This window comes from Acartia tonsa, chromosome 11, assembly GCF_053477335.1.
Source record: "Acartia tonsa isolate MP-2025a chromosome 11, ASM5347733v1, whole genome shotgun sequence".
NCBI classification, from domain to species: Eukaryota; Metazoa; Arthropoda; class Copepoda; order Calanoida; family Acartiidae; genus Acartia; species Acartia tonsa.
The window spans coordinates 33,653,385-33,672,429 of NC_137270.1; the positions used below are offsets into that span (position 1 = coordinate 33,653,385).

The window sequence follows — 19,045 nt, forward strand, 5'->3', positions numbered from 1 at the left end:
CTAACCACTGAACCTATATGGTTCTCCTTTACAGTACAGCTTCGTATAGGTCCTTAGATGGTTTTAGGCTATTTTTCTGCCCTTTCATATCCCTTCGAATATAGAGCCTCTAAATGCTAGGGGCGCAGCCGTTTGTATCCAAGGAAGAGACTCGAGAGACGTTTGATATAGTTATTTGATATACTTAGGTAGGTAGGTAGGTAGGTTCGAATATAGAGCCTCTAAATGCTAGGGGCGCAGCCGTTTGTATCCAAGGAAGGAAGAGAGACGTTTGATATAGTTATTTGATAAAACTTAGGTAGGTTAGGTAAGCGTTCCACGTATTTAAAATTATCAATAGATAGCTATTTCTTGCATCGTTAACGAATAAAAGCTAACTATCTCGGACGAAAAATCAACATGTTTAAAATGGACGTACGGACATTCTGGTAATGATTATAGAGTTGCTACGCTTTCTAAATCGGACGGACCGACCATAAGAATGAATAAAAAAGTGTATTATTTCGAGTTTCTTATCACATTTATTTGTATCACGAATATGAATATGAAATGAAATGAATGAATTTATGAAATACAAAATGAAAATGAAACAATGAAATTGAAAAACGAAAAAAAAACAGACAGACAGACAGACATATTTACATTTAGAAATATAAAGTAGATTTGCTACTAAAAAATGAAACAATGAAATTGAAAAAAAAATTAAATGAAAATATTAAAACTAAAGAAAAGGGGTAGTTTCACGAAATGCATTTGAACTTAATTTAGTGAACCGCATATTTTATCCTGGTTAAATGGGTAAACTACATTTATATGGCATATATTTGAAATGAATTCAATTTTCTACCACGTAGTTTTTAAAATATCAAGACCTTAAAATTGTCTTTTTTGTGATATATGCAATTTAAAAAGACGATTTTCAAGTCTTGACATTTTAAAAACTATGTGGTAGAAAATTGAAATTTTTTCAAATATATGCCATATAAATGTAGTTTAACCATTTAACCAGGATAAAATATGCGGTTCACTAAATTAAGTTTAAATGCATTTCGTGAAACTACCCCTTTAAAAAATCTGCAAATTTAGTAAATAAAGTATTATAAATTTATCAAAAATAGTATATACAAAATTTGAAAATATCCCCCCCACCAATAAAAATAACCGCGGGCGCTCGGCCCCCTAGCCATATAACCTAACCTAGCCTAACCTAATCCAGTCATTTAGTCGGGGGGGGGGGGGGGGGGGGATAATTGGAATTCTAGTAAATAAAGTAAATATATCAAAAATAGTATATACAAAATACAAAATAGATTTTTACAATTTTTATCCCCCCCCCCCCCCCCCACCAATAAAAATAACCGCGGGCGCTCGGCCCCCTAGCCATATAACCTAACCTAGCCTAACCTAATCCAGTCATTTAGTCGGGGGGGGGGGGGGGGGGATAACAACACAAAATAACAATAAATTAACAGTAAATATCAACAATAATCAATAGAATTGAAATGTATTATTGTTGATATTTACTGTGGCGTGCGCACCTATTGTCAAATTGAAAATAGGTTGCACACGTTGAGGTTGACGTTCTTGCTGTGGCGGGGGTGGGGGAGGTGGATTGTTGTCGGCGGGAAGGGGCTCTGGAGGGTCGTCCTGCTGTTGAGGGTGGTCCGGCTCTTGAGGATGGTCCGGTTGTGGTGGTTGATGGGGAACATTGACATTATTATTGTTCCCCATCTGTTGGATAACCTGTTGACCTTAATAAATTAAATCAAAATTAAAATTAAAATCTCTCAGGAGGGTGGTCGATAGATCGATGTACATCCCCAGTGATTTTCCCTTCTGTAGATTACAATTAGTTCCATAAAAGCCAAAAAAAATACATTTTAATTAAAGATCCAGCTTAGATTTTTTGACGCATTTTTTGGAGCTTCTCTTTTATGGATGTTTTCATCCTTGTTTTATAATAATCATGTAAGCAATTCTGTATGATATTTACTATTAATTTAAAATAAATGGTTATTTTTTCCAAACCATAAAATATCTCAACGCAATTAATTAATTAAATTAATTCCAAAAGGTGAATTTATTATTTTAGAGTAAGGTTACTGGACAAACGTATTATATATAATACCTACCTAATTGTCTTGCAGCATTACGGCGTCGTTGTCGTCGAACTCGACGCTGGTCATCAGGCTGGGGTGCAATAGCAGCCACAACCGGATCATCTCGGAGGGGGGCCTCAACAGGAACAGGAAGAGGAACAGCGACACCTTAATAAATTATAAATGTATAGAGTCGAAGCAAAATTTTAAGTAAATTTGTTGGAAAACTGCTTCATACAGGATAATGTTTATGGTCATACTTACATTTCTAGGACTTAATTATAGAGTTGCTTCGCTTATAATATTATTCTTTGTTGTCCAAGGAATCAATATACCAAAAACCAGATCAAACGGATAATTAGATCACATAAAATTTTGTTGTTATAAAAGTAGAAAAATCAACATGTTTAAAAGGGACGTACGGACATTCTGGTAATGCTTATAGAGTTGCTTCGCTTTCTAAATCGTACGTAACTACATCATGCAAAGTTTGAAATCGATAGGACAATTCTAACATGCCTAAATTAACGAATAAAAGCTAACTATCTCGGACGAAAAATCAACATGTTTAAAATGGACGTACGGACATTCTGGTAATGATTATAGAGTTGCTACGCTTTCTAAATCGGACGGACCGACCATAATTATAGAAAAGCTTCGCTTTTAAAAAGGTAAAAAGGAGAACCCGATCGGTTCATCGGTTAGCGAGATCCTTTAGTATAAGGATTATTTATTCATTATATTACACTTTGTGGAATAAGTTATAACTATAAAAACAAGGATGACAACATCCATAAAAGCGAAGCTCTGAAAAGGTAGGACAAACGGACATTAACACTTGTATAATGTCATGTTTATAATTGTTTATGGTTATGGTTATGGATTTACGGACATTCTGGTAATGATTATAGAGTTGCTTCGCTTTCTAAATCGTACGTAACTACATCCTAATAAATAAATAACTAAAAATAAATAGAATTCAATATATATTATACCTTGACGTCGTTCAAGTATTCGCTGGCTCCTTCGTTTCGTGCTGCTGGGTACTCTAGATTTCATTATTCGTTGATCGTTCGGATATTTATACTGAAATAATAATTTAATAATTAGTATTTTATTTTTCATAATGCAAATGCAGATATAATTAATTTCAATTTCAATTCAATTTCATCAAAACGTTCACAATATACGTATAAAAACACTGCAAAATCAAATATTAAAAAATAATTAAGTTTATAAGTTTATTTTATGCGTATATAAAAACTAATTACGCATTAAAACAAAGAGAAAGGCGGTCAAAAGGTAGAGAAAGCCATTAAAATAAAGGGGTTGTATGCAAAAATGTAATTTCCTCATTACCTTCCGATAAGCCGCTGAAATTTATTTTGCCTTTTCTCGGCAGTTTTCGGCGGTTGCGCCGCCGTTTCTTCTCCCCTTAGTATCCAAGTAACTTGAAGTTGGCTGGCCCATGTCTCGTTCGTCGCCAACCTACTATTTAACTTTAAATTACAAATTTGTAAAATGTAAATTATCTTTATAAACCAACCTAATGCCGTAAAATCAATCTTCGAATAAACCAACCTAATGCCGTAAAATCAATCTTCGATATTTATTATTTAGAAAATGTTAAGATTTTTAATTTGTTAATACTAATAGTCTAATAGCATGAAAAAATTTTATCTTTACATACCCTTTAAAATAAGTGGCATCCGAGAGGTCAATATCCAAACATATATGGGTGGGGGAAAAGGGTTTTACATGTAAGTAACAGTTAACACCTTTATAGTCCCCCCCCCCCAAAATAAAGGGAAGGGCAATGGGCTGTTTATTTTACTCTAGTCTCCCCCCCCTCCCCTTTTAAGGAGGGTTGCTATATGAAAAGAAAGGGTTGAACTTGATTTTGAATATAACCCCCCCCCCCCAAAAAAAAATACAAAGAATAATCCCTTTATTTATTTAAATTTTCCTTTATAAAAATTTTCCATAATATATATATGACGACACCTTTATTATACATAGAATATATGAAAAGAAAGGGTTGAACTTGATTTTGAATATAACCCCCCCCCCCCCCAAAAAAAATACAAAGAATAATCCCTTTATTTATTTAAATTTTCCTTTATAAAAATTTTCCATAATATATATATGACGACACCTTTATTATAACCCCCCTTTATTTATTTAAATTTTCCTTTATAAAAATTTTCCACTAATGCTGGGTGACGGGAGAGAGTTTTTTTTTAACTTTTAAGAAAGGTTTATATATATGACACCTTTATAAATTATAACCTTATATTATAATGGCCGATAAATTGATGTACACTCCCAATGATGATGCACAAAATTACCCCTTTTGTAAATAACAATTCATAGTTGAAACGTTTTTACACTCAACTTAATGAAGCAACCAAGTCCCAAAATTCCCCAAAATTGTTGAGCAAACCAAAAAGAAAACGTTGGTATAAAACTTTGTTTTTAAAAGATATGAAATGATACAGATATTCATCATATCATTATCATCCATCTATTCTATAATTGGCCAAAAAGCCTTCATAAAGTGACCTCAAAGCTGACAATGTCAATGGTAATCCTTGAATGTTATGTAACTTCCAATATGTAACTATGAAGCAATTTTGTTTGTCTACATTACCGAATACTTTTTTAATTCTATTCATCTCAAATGTAACTTTTCTTAAAAATAGGTTTCTAAAACTTGAAATATAATTTTTAACTTTTCTTACCAATGAATGATGAAACTTAAGTATAAATTGAAAAACAATTTGAAATATCCAGCCTCTAACGGCTAATTTATTTACTAAAATTTCATCGTATTAAATCCAAATTAAATCTTGTTGGTTCCCCCCCCCCCCCCCCTCCTCCTAACCATTACGTTATGATGGGCGGAGAAAAAAAGATTACATATAATTATATTCAAATAAGAAGTGTTGAAAAAGGGGGGTGGGGCAGGTTTCAAATAATCTTTAATCTTTTAATCTTTAATCTTTTACGGAGGGTAAATTAAGTGTTAAATTACCCCTTCTGCAGATTAAGCATCAAATCCTCCCCCCTCCTCAAGGGGAAATTAGGAGAATTCTTAGTCTTACATGTCATATAAATATTTTCCAACACATCCCATGATTTCCCTCGTACTTCGTAGTAATTGGATTAGTTATACCCCCCCCCCCCCACACTTTCTTTTATGTGTGTTTATTTTATCCCTTACTATTCCAAAAAATAAAATTATGGGTGGAGTTACTGTTAAGTTGTTAACCCTTTTCTTCCCCCAATCATCCAATGTAAGCGGTAACCTGGCCATTCTTTCTCACCACCTTAGGCTTAAAGTCATAAAGTCATAATTAATATTAATCTTTTTTTTTAGTTTTAGTTCAGTTACAACATCGTTAGAGAATGGCTGAGCCTGACTCTAATAAAGTTATAGTAGGTGACGATGATGACAGTGAGGTTGTCCAAGCTATGCCTGACTCTTCAGTTACGCGTACTCGTAGTTTGCGTGAACGTAAGACGATCCCCGATGCAAGCATACCCGATGTTTTGGATGAGGTTGACCTTGATATGTTGGAGGAAAAGGAGGGTTTGGGGTCCCCCCCCAAAAAAATAACCCCCAGTGATAACATTAGGTAATAATAATATTTTCATTTTATATTTAATAATGTTATAAAAAAACTAAAAGGGGTAGTTTCACGAAGTTTATTTATTAAGCTCAAATGCATTTCGTGAAACTACCCCTTATAAAATTAGTGGGTTTCGTCGTATTTTTACTTTTTATTTACTATTAAGCTCAAATGCATACCCCTAATAAAATTATAATAAATGGGATTATGAAAAGTAGTAACTTTTTATCTTAGGGTAGGTAAATGTTATTTATTTATTTAATTTTCAGTTGCACTCCAGGGTCGGTAATGTTGGAGGAGAAGGAGGGGTTGGGGACCCCCACAAAAAAAATAACCCCCAGTGATAACATTAGGTAATAATAATATTTTCATTTTATATTTAATAATGTTATAAAAAAACTAAAAGGGGTAGTTTCACGAAGTGCATCTACCCATGCTAAAAAAAGTATAGAAATGGGATTTTTACAGTAACTTTTTATTTATTAAGCTCAAATGCATTTCGTGAAACTACCCCTTATAAAATTAGTGGGTTTCGTCGTATTTTTACTTTTTATTTACTATTAAGCTCAAATGCATACCCCTAATAAAATTATAATAAATGGGATTATGAAAAGTATTGTATTTTTACAGTAACTTTTTATCTTAGGGTAGGTAAATGTTAAAAAAATATCCTTACTTACTTTTGGTCAGGTTAGGTTGGGTCCTCCATCCATCCTCCGGGGCGCATTCCTTCCATGTTCAGCAACTCTCGGTGCTCTACACACCAAGAGAGGCCATTTTTTTTTAGAATATAATCCCAAATTTGGTAAATTTGGTGGGTTCTAAAAAGAACCAGAGAAATTGAAAATTTATTTATTTATTTAATTTCAGTTGCACTCCAGTCACTTCAAAAATAGCTGATCCACAACGTGAACGGAAGCGAATAATAACAAAGTTGTGTTCACCTCCAAGGGTCAAGAAAAGAAGAACAGAGTCTTCTCCACAATCGAGGTAAAAAAAACAAGTAGCCAAATAATTTTTTTTTATTTTGTCCAGAGGGCAAGGGAAAAATAATATTAATTAATAATTAAAATAATAGGCTATTTTTTTAAGGTCAAAACCTGACAGCCCAGAACCTGAAAATCCAACTTCACCCCCCAAACCTTCTCCCCAATCGAGGTAAAAAAAACAAGTAGCCAAATAATTTTTATATTTTGTCCAGAGGGCAAGGGAAAAATAATATTAATTAATAATTAAAATAATAGGCTATTTTTTTAAGGTCAAAACCTGACAGCCCAGAACCTGAAAATCCAACTTCACCCCCCAAACCTTCTCCCCAATCGAGGTAAAAAAAACAAGTAGCCAAATAATTTTTATATTTTGTCCAGAGGGCAAGGGAAAAATAATATTAATTAATAATTAAAATAATAGGCTATTTTTTTAAGGTCAAAACCTGACAGCCCAGAACCTGAAAATCCAACTTCACCCCCCAAACCTTCTCCCCAATCGAGGTAAAAAAAACAAGTAGCCAAATAATTTTTATATTTTGTCCAGAGGGCAAGGGAAAAATAATATTAATTAATTATTTTAAGGTCAAAACCAGCAAGCCCACAACCAGCTTCACAAACAACACCAGATACATCACCAATGCGCCCACTCAACGTAACGCCGCCGCCGTCTCCATCACCTACAAGTACAACAGCCACACCTAAAGCCGCAGCTGGAGACACACCTTCTTCAGCACAGTCATCCCCAGCTGGAGAAAAGCCAAAAGGGAGAGGTGGCCGTACAAGTACAACAGCCACACCTAAAGCCGCAGCCAAACCTAAAGCCGCAGCCACACCTACAACACCAGCTGGAGACACACCTTCTTCAGCACAGTCATCCCCAGCTGGAGAAAAGCCAAAAGGGAGAGGTGGCCGACAAAAAGGATCCAAGAATAAACCCAAGATGAACAGTGACAGTACGGAACGTATGTTCATCAGAGGTAAGCTTAAATTAGTATAATTAATATCAATAACATAGGTAGTAACATTAAAAATTTAATTGACAGGATGTCTATTTGTCTGTACTTAAATAAAATACATTATATTATATTTATAATTAATAACCATACAATCTCAACCGTAAATACATAAATTTCTAGAATACTAGTTTGTTTTACTTTACCTATAATATATTAAATTAACTGTTCTATTGATTACCTAGACTGCGTGGGTACAGTACAAGGGGACACACACTCGCTCTATGACCGCCTTGATGGGAAGAGGATAACATATAGTAATGGTGATAAGGTACAAACATAAATACTAAAAATAATAATAAAATGTAGAGGGGGGGGGGGGGGCAAAAGTGACACTTTTTGAAAGCAAAACTAAAAGTCAAGAAAGGAACACAACTAAAAAAAGAGTTACAGGTGTGAGATTATTAAATAAAATGTTTAATAAAATTAAAATTACTTCAGGTTTATGTCTACTTGGTTAAAGTGCTTGAAGATCATGCTTACATGATCCCCAACTACCCTGGAAAGGGTCAGAATAAGACCCCGTGGGGGCGGGGGTGCAAATACTGTAACTTCCATACCTGGGATGGCACATACCACGTGAAAGAATGCCCCACAGATCCAGATGGAAGGAAAGATTTTATAAATCAAGAAACTAACCTTCTTAGGTAATAATATTAAGTTGACATAAAATAACACGATGTATTAAGTATTCATAAACATTGATTAAAAATATATACTGACGGACAAGGTGAATTATAGAGTAGCTTTGCTAAAAAAAAATAATATTAATTGCTTACCTGTTTAGGAGGTTTCGCCATCACTGGATCAATGACCACAGAGATGTTTACCGAGAGTATAGGAAGGGAGTGAACCTGGCCAGCTTTCAGAGGAAGTTTCAACAGGCCCAGGCAGATGCTGAAGTTATCCATGAAGTCAAAATATACGTCACTGCCCTAGAAGCGCTGCGCCACATAACAGGAAAACTGGTTAATAATGAAAGTTTCCTTCGCTTTAAGGTAAATGTATGTTTAATATTTTTGATCATATTTGCTGTTATCTAATGTCTCATACCTATATTTTTTTAAACAAAATTAATTGAAAATGATTGCTAAAATCGAAATATATCTTCATGTCAGTTAGAATAGTGTATTTTTTAAAAATAGGTTGAAAAACATACTAACTTTAAAAAATTCGCTTTAAGGATACGGATGCCAATGCCTTTGACCATATCGTCGCCAAGCAGGTCGGTTTACTTGAGAAAGGCAAGAAGCAGGATGCACCCACCAGCAAACAGCTTCATAACTGGCTGCAGGGGCAGCACAAGTATTACATGGAATCCTTCAAGAAGATTTTAGAAAATAAAGGTATTAATAACTATTAACTATTAAGTATTATAATTTATAAACTAAAACATTACTAAATAATTTCAAAATCTGAAAGAAATAACAAATAATTAATTTAAATTATCTTCACTTCCGCGGGTGTGTACATTGCCGAAATCGAAGGAAAGGTGCACACCTGCGGAAAAAATGTTAATATTTAATTATTTTAAATAATCAATATTATCTTTGTTTCCGCAGGTGTGCACCTTTCCTTCGACTTCGGCAATGTTCACCACACCGACTTCATTGCAGGTAACCTAAATAAAATAAATAAACTATTATTATTTATTAATGCAATTACAACTGCAGCAGCTACATAACCTGAATTAAATAAAGTAAAGTAAACTATTATGAATGAATAATATAAAAGAATTACTAATTTTTCAGTAACTGCAAACTATACCGATGCAGACGGTCCCAAAGAATTGTTGCTCGCCTGTGAACAGGTATAAGTTTAAAATTAATTCTTAGAAATTTAGAATGACCACAAATACCTAAATGATAATTTGATTAATTACTTATGTTTAGATGCCTAAACCCGATGCTTCCGGCCGCAGCATCTACGAATATTTCGAAGAACTGTTGAAAAGGTTTGGGCTTGAGCATTATCAACTTCTCAGCTCCACATCCGACTCGGCTGCCAACTGTGTAAAGGTAATGAAAAATTATAAATTATAATTATAAAATCATAACTATTTAATAGTTTTTTCTCGCATCGTATTTTAAATGGCTTTCCGCGGATGTAAAATGTACAATTGTAAGATAAAACCAGTTTTTTTAGATGAATATTTGAATGAATACGAGAATTAATATTATAAAACAATACCATTAGAAAGTAAATCATTAATTTATTTTTCATTCTTTAGTCCGTCAAGATACTCAATGAAGAGCACGGGAAAACCCCCACAGAGTATACAAGTTTCATGAACCATGAGGGAGTCAGTGATGATGATAGTGATAAGGAAGACACACCTGAGGCTGATAGTGAAGATGAAATCCCGTTGGATTTGTTTATAGAAGATTTAGATGAGGTTGAGGATGGTGTTGTAGAAGCCGAAGGTGAGGGTCAGGATGGAGATGAAGAAACCCTGGCAGGAACAAGACAAGGCGATGGCGGCGATGGCGGCATATCAAGTGCGATTTTCTACAGGTCCATCGCCATCAAAGATCCACAACAAAGAGAGGGTAAGTAAAGTTAAATTAAATTCATTCCCAAAAAATTCAATGAATTACATTTAATGATTTACAGGGGTAGTTTCACGAAATGCATTTAACTAAATTATATTAATTTATTAAATTATTTCTTTTCAGCAATCACAAATTTCGGGAAACTAATAGAAGAGAACATCCAAAGAACAATGAAATGTGATGAGCAGAAATGTGGACTTATAGTGGGAGGTGTTTGCCTCAACCACCAAGTGGAGTTGGCGTTGAAGCAGGCTGCCAAAGTTGTAAGTAAATTAATTAAATGATTAATAGAACCAACTAAATAACTTATACAGTAACTTAAAAAGTTAAATAATAAATTATACAAAAACGTGAAAATTAACAAATATTATATTTTTTTAGAAAGGGAAGGGGTACAACAGAACCATAATTAACCTGGCAAAGCTGGTCAGTAAAATTATGAATAACAAGAAGCTGCGTCGCATTTTGGTAGAGAGTGGACAACGTATGCTTACCAGATACGTGGAGACGAGATGGAGCTCCAGAATGAACATGATAAAGCGGTTCTTAGAGTTGTTTGACAACAAACCACTACTTCAGAAGGTGAAAAAATCCGTGCAGGATCAGAAAGGTAAACCCAAAAAAGTTAATTATAATTTTAACAACAATTTAAAACTAACAAAATTACCAATTTAAATTTCTCTCTGTCCCTTAATTAAACAAAAGAGAAAGGTAACAAATAGAAGTTTATTAAAATTTAAACTAAATAAATTATTTCTTCTCTCGTTCCCTTAATTAAAAATTAGAACTGTATATATCAATAGAATTAATTTTTAATTTTTAATTTTTATTTTAGTCAACAAGAAGTTTGACAATCTGTGGCCAACACCTGACCAGGTTCTTGCCCTCAGAGAAGTCCTGGAAGTGTTGGAGTGTGTGGATACCATGCTGACAATTCCTGCACAAGCCCATGAGGCCACAATCGTCCAGATGTTCACCATGCTGGATACGGTGTTCTTTACCCTACGGACAAGTATGCCTGGCAACTTATTCGCTAGACGTGTATTCAAGTTCCTTCACCTGAGAGTTAACAAGATTGTCCGTACTAATGCAGGATGGCAAGTCTGTCTCTACCTACACCCCCTGTCACGCAGTCATTTGGAAATGATTGCGAGTGGCACACAAAGCTATACGGTGACACAGGATGAAGCAAAAACAATTTTACAACAAGCACCCAAAAATTGTAGGTTGTTGGGTGAACGGCTACACCGAATCTCACTGAGAGCCAACCTAAGTCCTGAAGAAAAGGCAGATGAAGAGGCCGACCTGCGTAGAGCTAATGCGGATGCCGACAATGAGGATTCCGAAGCTGACGAGTACGAATCTCCAGAAACTGCACCTCCCACAGGTAAAGATATACAATATTAATTAAAATAGATAATAATAATAACATTAGTTAAATAATTCAATTATCATTTTTATTAATTATATTTATGTATTACAGGCATGATGACACCCATCCAAAAGATGTTTTGGAACAAACAACAAGAGTTCAAAGAAATTCAGGCTCAAGCAGCAGCCAAGAAGAAAAAGAAAGAACAACGTGACAAACAGAAGGATCCCCTGGACGTCATGAAGAAACACCTGAAAGCTGGGCTGAAGGATTGGAGTAACATAGAAGAATCCAAGTTGCATGCCTTGACATACGGTTACCAACGTGAAGTCGCTAAGATAAAGGAGGAAATTGCGAAAGTCAAAAAATCTAAGTCCAAGGATTTCGATGTTGAAGAACGCCAGAAACTGTACAAACAAGGAGCAATGACCGCAACCCACAGGATGCTTACTGCCAGGTATGAACATGTTGCAGAGAAGATATGTTATCCACCTGGACTTGTCAGTTTGATGACCAACTTCAACAACTTACCTGTTTCTAATGCGAGGTGTGAGAGAATTTTCTCACACCTCAAATTAGTTTACTCATCGAGGCGGTATAACCTAGAGAAAGAAACCATCCACGCCATCATGTTCTTGAAGATGAACAAGCTAGTCCCCAAGAAGTCCCAAGCATTTTGGGATAGGCAGGTAAAAGTTACCAAGAAGACAGCAACCAAGGAACTGGAAAAGTGAAATAATTCTTGTAAATATGTTTATCATATTAATTATGTTGGAAAGAAATAAAGTAGAAGTAAAGTAAAACAAATAATTTAATGAAATAATTTTGTGTTTTTTAAATATCTGTATCATTACCATTATAAAATAAATGTTGTAATAAAACCCAAAAAACTGTTTATTGATATATTTTTTTTTTGGCAGTATTGTTATTTAATTTAACAAGGATGAATAATCAATAAGTAGCGAAGCCAAAAACATTACTCAAATCATACTTGTCTTGTGTCTTTATGCGTGGATGGTCTCTTGCTCGAGGTTCTAGAGTAAATAAGTTGGACATCAAATGAAAGTAAATACTAAATATCCAAAAATAAATTTGAATTTCAATTAAAGGGTGATGGAAAAAAATAAAAAATGCGTACTTGCCGCTTCGCTTATATTATTGTACATTCAAACATCAGTAAACCAAAAATCAGACCAATCGGATAATTAGGTCACATAAAAATTTGTTGTTAAAATGTAAAAAAAATACGGACATTAATGTCAGAACTGAATTATCAGAATGCGAATATATAAGAGTCTAAGCAAAATTGTAAGTAAATTTGTTTAAAAACAGCTTGATAATCAGGTTTAATATGAGCGTACATTTAAAACCGAGTTTCAACGCAAAAAAAACGCGGAGCCGAATCTAGAAATACGGCTGCGGATGTGTGTATATTTGGTAACATATGGTTTTTAAGTTTAATTTAAGGAAATAGACCGTTAAATCATATTATTACTGTAAAAACTCACTTTAACCTAATGTGGAGCCGAGCCGTTCTGAACGACGTAAAAAAATGCACGGAAATTCTTTTCGAACACAGGGATTCAATATTTTTAGGTAAGACTTATCGATAAAACACACCCGATACTTTGTAATTTTGGAACGATATAAAAAAATAAAAAATAAACATAATTAAAAACAAAGTATGGAGCTTGCCGAATTATTCACAGTATAAAATCTGTGCGTTTAAAATTGAAATTACCAAAAGGCAAAATAAGAATAATTAAGTTATAACGAACAGACTTATCACTTTATATTTACAAATTATTACAAAATCCTTACCTTAATATACAGTAAATGATTATGTGTACTGCCTTCCGAAATAGAAAACATAGCCTATTATTTTGACGTGTATGTACTCTTATGACATTCACTCAAAACAATAGACTACAATAATTTTTTTCGGACGACAGTACAGAATTAGATCTTCTTGTGTTGACACTTGACTAAGACTTTGTTTCTTTCTTCTTTTTTTTTATAACTATGCAAATAATATTTATCACTTTATTTTATTGTATTAATATAATTCCATTTGAAGTTTTCACATTGAATATTAATTTTTTATTATTTTTCACTTTTCTTTGTATCTAACTAACGCGTAGTATGACGTGTCAATACACTCTGAAATTCAAATAAGGACTGAAGAACTGTGTGTGTGTGCACGAGGTGCACGAGGTAGAAATGTACATGGGTAATTAGAAACTTCAATATAATTTATTTCGTTATATTTACATTTTTTAAAATAAGATTTTTTAATATGTTTTGACCACGGTAAATAATAAAAATTTGTTGGAGGAATTTTTGTGTATATATTTATCCCTGATATAACAGCATACACCGGAAACGGATGATATCAAATAACAGGGAATCTATAAATATATTGTTACAAATACAATTACAAACTATTATAAGTTAACTTTAATATATTTCATTATCGTTATATACTTTTTTTACGTAATGCAAAATTATCCTTTTTTAATATTAGGAAGAATTTTTATTTTACCCTGTAAAAAAAGCAATGAAAAAAGTAAGACGTCTAAAATGTCGTATTCTTAACAGGTAGACTTTTTGGAGTAAGGAAATTATGTCATCACATTAATTTCATAGAAAGAACCTAAAAGTCTAATATATCTAGTAAATTTTATTTCGGAATTGTTTAACGAACATACTTAATTTAAGATTGCGTGATTTATTTCGAAATAGAAATATAAAACGTAAAAATTTATTATTTTTCAAAATCTTCTATTTATTTACCAAGTACTTCGTATATAAATATTAAGAAATTTGAATATTTAGAAAAATAGAAATAGGGATGTATTTTTGAACGAAGTGAGAGGGGAATTAATATCCTATTTTTGAAATAGAATTCTTGCACACGTATATAAATATTCCCCAATTTCAATATTTTCATATGTCTAAATTCCCTTCCAAATTTACTCGAAATACGATACGTTTAGGGTTTAGAATAGTTAATATTTAAAATATCTAGTAGACACATCATTGAACTAATCCGATGATTTTTTCAGTATGACTGCGAGAGAACCGATTCTAATCTACCGGATATTAATGGGTTTCGAAGCCATAAAGAAAACGGTTTTATAATATACAATTTTGGGGTTCCAGGACAAACGTATTAGTCCCAAACGCTAGGTTAGGTTATGAAATGGATAATAAAATACCAATTTCATTTTTTTGTAATTCATGTATCGTATTATATAAAATTTCCACAAAAAAATAAAAACTACAAAATTAATCCTGGTTTTGTTGGTGAGGGGACCCAAAGAAGCATCATAACTAGAGGTATTCTATAAGATTTAAGAGAAAAAATAATGACCTGTACAGCTGGTGCGCAAAGCCAGTCTCTAAATGGTCTAGGATGTCTTGCCACTGTATACCTTAACAAAATTTTAATTAGACAGTTTATCTAGGTAAATATTTTTGTTTCACCACACACCCTTCTTTTTTAAATAAATTGAAAGTAATGTTTTTTCTTCTTCATTAGTTTGTTGATTTTTCTGTCTGTCAGTCTGTAATGAAATACTTACTTAAGTCTTACTTATGTGTGTCATTATTCACTATAGATAATCATTATTATTCATCTATCTGTCTGTATGTCAGTCTGTAATGCTATGCTTACTTTTTATGTCTACAGAGCTCAGTATCATTATTTACTATAGATAATCATTAGGTATTATTCATCTATCTGTCTGTATGTCAGTCTGTAATGCTATACTTACTTTTTATGTCTACAGAGCTCAGTATCATTATTTACTATAGATAATCATTATTATTCATCTATCTGTCTGTATGTCAGTCTGTAATGCTATACTTACTTTTTATGTCTACAGAGCTCAGTATCATTATTTACTATAGATAATCATTATTATTCATCTATCTGTCTGTATGTCAGTCTGTAATGCCTTACTTACTTTTTATGTCTACAGAGCTCAGTATCATTATTCACTATAGAAAATCATTATTATTCATCTATATGTCTGTATGTCAGTCTGTAATGCTATACTTACTTATGTCTACAGAGCTCGCAAGTGTCATTATTCACTATAGATAATCATTATTATTCATCTATCTATCTCTATGTCAGTCTGTAATGTAATACTTACTTATGTCTACAGAGCTCGCAAGTGTCATTATTCACTATAGATAATCATTATCATTTATCTATCTGTCTGTCTGTATGTCAGTCTGTAATGCTATACTTACTTATGTCTACAGAGCTCGCAAGTGTCATTATTCACTATAGATAATCATTATTATTCATCTATCTATCTGTCTGTATGTCAGTCTGTAATGCTATACTTACTTATGTCTACAGAGCTCGCAAGTGTCATTATTGGCTGTAGATAACCATTTCTCAATACAAGATTTGTGGACTAGCGCCATTGACCCTACAGTCAAAATATACAATGAGAATCTAAATAAAGAAAAACTTCAATCGTTACGGAATAACGGCCAGAGTGGATTATTAAGTAGCTTCGCTACTAAAAAATGAACATAACCAATAATAAAAGACCGACATACAGACGTAACGACATAATACTAATTAAAGAGTAGCTTTGCTTGTAACCTATATGTATATTTATTCCTGAACATTGACAAGGGGATACTAGACTCTCCAGACCGTCTCCTTCATGGCATATACGACAGAATATACCTACAAATATATTTAGTTTAGACGCAACTTTTAGCATCGCAGCCAAGGAACTTAAGGGTTAGGACAATGTACAATAAATTGATTGTAGAACCACAATAATGATAAACAAAACTGCTCCTTTCGTAGAGAAAGTGCCAACCAAAGAGGGTATTTAATGCAATGCACCCCCTCCCCCAAAACGCCTAAAATGCCCCATCCCTGTGTGAAAAAATACCTTATTCTACCCAATGGAATTTGAGAATTACATATAAAAAAGATTAACAAAAACACATTCGTCAACTTTACTAACCTAAATATAAGTCTTTCTATCCATCCATCTATCAACCTCGACTTACCAGATGAATTTCTAGAGCAGGCACTTGGAGATAAAGAACTTCTTGATAAAAACGAAAAGAAACTTTTTTCTGTTTAAACAGAATTGTCTCTTAATGCAATAAAACAGGATAACTAAATCCATAACAAAAATTCTGTAGACCATAGTTTTAGAGGGCCTTGAGGCCAAGCAAAAAGAAAAAAACTGAATAAAACAATGTTGATTTAAAGCATATTGGCTACTACATTTTTTATTATAAAAAGAAAACATTCCTGTATTGCCATCGGAAGCCGCCATTTTTTGGCCACTAACCATCAGACCTGATTTTTTTACAGTAACAATTAGGTACGTAATAGAATTAACAGAAATAATATCAAAACAAAATTATATGAAAAACAAAACAGTAATTTGTTGTCCTGTTACATAAAGTAGTAATTTTTTATAATTTCAATAAATACTGCTTTGATTCAGTTCACCACTTTAAGGAAGAAGTACATAGGTCCACCTCCAGTGATGTTTTTAGCTGTTTTATTGATTTAGTCTTGATTTTTAGGCTATTTTTAGCTCCTCCAAACCTCATCAAATAAAGAGACATTAGATTCTAGGGGAGCAGCCGATAGCTATTAAGAAATATAAAGATTTTTGCTTCTTTATTTAAGATCACGGTACCTCTTCTTTTAAACAACTTTGTCCTATTAAATCCATGATCATTTGTGATCAGCTTCATATAATATGCAAGTTTACATCCTTTTGTTAGCTTAACATTGTTACTGTTACCTCTAGGAGGTATTGTGCTAGTGAAATCCTTTGGGGCAGGTACATACGTTGAAGAGGCTTCTTTCTCACTTAATAATAACATTATTATTTATCCTTGTATAAAAGTAACAGGATGTCAGTCTGTCCGTACCAAGTATCTCGCTAACCGTTAAAGCGATATGGTTCTACTTTTCAGTGTAACTTCTCATAGGTTCAGAACAATTTCTATGATTATTTTAGGGAAGTCGACCTTCCCCCCACCTCCATTTCAAATTTTTGAAAATAATTCTTGTTAATATTGGAGGGGAGCATTTTTTTAAATAAAACTTTATAAATAAATATACATTTTATTAGTTTGACTTTAATAAAGCTTTCGATAAATATTAAGTACTTAATAGCTTTCCAGGGGTGTATATTCTGCACAAGATTCATTTTTTCCCCAGCTGCAAAATTTTTATTTTTTTCCCCTCTTGGTTTTTTTTCAAGCAAGGAAGGGGTAAAATTGAAAAAAATTCAAACTCTTTATATTATCCCTCCTCCCACACATTTTATTTTTTTTTCACCGTGGATAAGAGAAAAATTGAAAAAATGTTTTTCATTCCCCCCCCCCCCCCCCAACAACATATATTCTTTTTTACCCCCCCCCCCCCTCCCCCCGGGTCAATTTTGCAGAATATACACCCCTGTGGCTTTCTAAATTTTATTGGCTCGAGGGTTTATCAATGCTAGGGCCACAGCCGCTTGTACTTAGAAAATACGGTACACCGACAAACGTCCTAATGCGACAAACCTCCTAAAGGGACAAACGTTTTAATTAATGCGACATCTTTTAAGTAAAACCTCCTAACAAATTATAATTTTTTATCTTCCAAAAATTGTGTAATAACATTGAAACAATGTAAAAATTCTATCCAATATGGCGATAAAACACACACAGGGACGAAATTCAAAACCGAAATTTATTTCTTGAATAAAGTTGTCCACAGGGTGAAATTTAAATATCCGTCAGCCAGTTCTTCCAAAGTCTGTGTTGGCTACCCAACGGCATGTTTCGAACCCGATACAACCCTGCATTACAAACATCAACCTCACACTTAATAAATGTGATTTCACTTGAAAATTAATTTTTAGGAGGTTTTACTTAAGAGATGTCGCATTAGGACGTTTGTCGCATTAGGAGGTTTGTCGGGACCAAAATAAAGCTTACCTATTAATCTGACACGTATTATTATTAATATCACAAGATTGTTGGCAAGTTTGATTGCTCACAAACGCATCATTATGTTGCGAAGTTGAAAACATTTCTGAAAACCAAAATTTTGCTTAAAATAATTTTCCGCAAAAAAATACTTGCATGCCAATAATTCTCTTTATTTTAAATGCTTTTTAGACGTAAAGTCAAAATAATAAATATCAATTGATTTTTAAAAAGTAACAAACATTTTTTTAAATAATTGAAAAAAGAGAGAAAGGGGGGAATAATGAAAAAAATTTAAAAGAAATCGAAAACTTTTAAAAATGAAAAATAAGAGGTAAAACTAAATGTATTAAAATGCAATGTTAATAACTAAACAATAATAAATAAATACTAGCATCTAAGAGTATATT

The 19,045-nt window shown here is 33.1% G+C and overlaps 4 protein-coding genes across 6 annotated transcripts in view; 2 read left to right on the top strand and 2 right to left on the bottom strand.

Annotated features, from left to right (window-relative positions):
* The window catches only part of LOC145332616 (uncharacterized), a 35,243-nt gene extending 16,489 nt beyond the window's left edge, over positions 1-18,754 (bottom strand). For both annotated transcript variants that reach the window (XM_080177623.1, XM_080177624.1), the window contains exons 1-7: positions 18,645-18,754; positions 17,459-17,526; positions 16,954-17,001; positions 16,704-16,772; positions 16,299-16,368; positions 16,018-16,101; positions 15,031-15,091 (exon numbers count right to left, since the gene is read on the bottom strand). In XM_080177623.1, coding sequence (XP_080033749.1) covers positions 15,031-15,091; positions 16,018-16,101; positions 16,299-16,368; positions 16,704-16,772; positions 16,954-17,001; positions 17,459-17,526; positions 18,645-18,739 — 495 coding nt within the window. In that variant the 5' untranslated portion in view covers positions 18,740-18,754. The remainder of the gene's footprint in view (positions 1-15,030; positions 15,092-16,017; positions 16,102-16,298; positions 16,369-16,703; positions 16,773-16,953; positions 17,002-17,458; positions 17,527-18,644) is intronic.
* LOC145332181 (uncharacterized) lies at positions 1,441-4,173 on the bottom strand. Of its 2 annotated transcripts, XM_080177141.1 has the most exons (4): positions 3,459-4,173; positions 3,095-3,185; positions 2,133-2,267; positions 1,441-1,751 (listed from the first exon to the last, which is right to left on the bottom strand). In XM_080177141.1, the coding sequence occupies exons 2-4, from the start codon at positions 3,156-3,158 to the stop codon at positions 1,489-1,491; spliced, it is 462 nt and encodes a 153-aa protein (XP_080033267.1). In that variant the 5' UTR covers positions 3,159-3,185; positions 3,459-4,173; the 3' UTR covers positions 1,441-1,488. The 2 variants fall into 2 exon arrangements, with proteins under 2 accessions (XP_080033267.1, XP_080033266.1); XM_080177140.1 differs by having other exon boundaries at positions 3,095-4,173.
* LOC145331001 (uncharacterized) lies at positions 5,011-7,006 on the top strand. Its single transcript, XM_080175589.1, has 4 exons — positions 5,011-5,737; positions 6,001-6,084; positions 6,602-6,721; positions 6,824-7,006. The coding sequence occupies exons 1-4, from the start codon at positions 5,508-5,510 to the stop codon at positions 6,891-6,893; spliced, it is 504 nt and encodes a 167-aa protein (XP_080031715.1). The 5' UTR covers positions 5,011-5,507; the 3' UTR covers positions 6,894-7,006.
* Positions 7,158-13,323, top strand: LOC145331000 (uncharacterized). Its single transcript, XM_080175587.1, has 14 exons — positions 7,158-7,221; positions 7,303-7,697; positions 7,919-8,004; positions 8,175-8,380; positions 8,521-8,731; positions 8,917-9,079; positions 9,296-9,349; positions 9,485-9,543; positions 9,626-9,751; positions 9,964-10,282; positions 10,409-10,548; positions 10,667-10,895; positions 11,121-11,672; positions 11,769-13,323. Exons 2-14 carry the CDS (start codon positions 7,358-7,360, stop codon positions 12,389-12,391), a joined length of 3,108 nt encoding a protein of 1,035 aa, XP_080031713.1. The 5' UTR covers positions 7,158-7,221; positions 7,303-7,357; the 3' UTR covers positions 12,392-13,323.
* Positions 18,755-19,045: the final 291 nt, after the last annotated feature.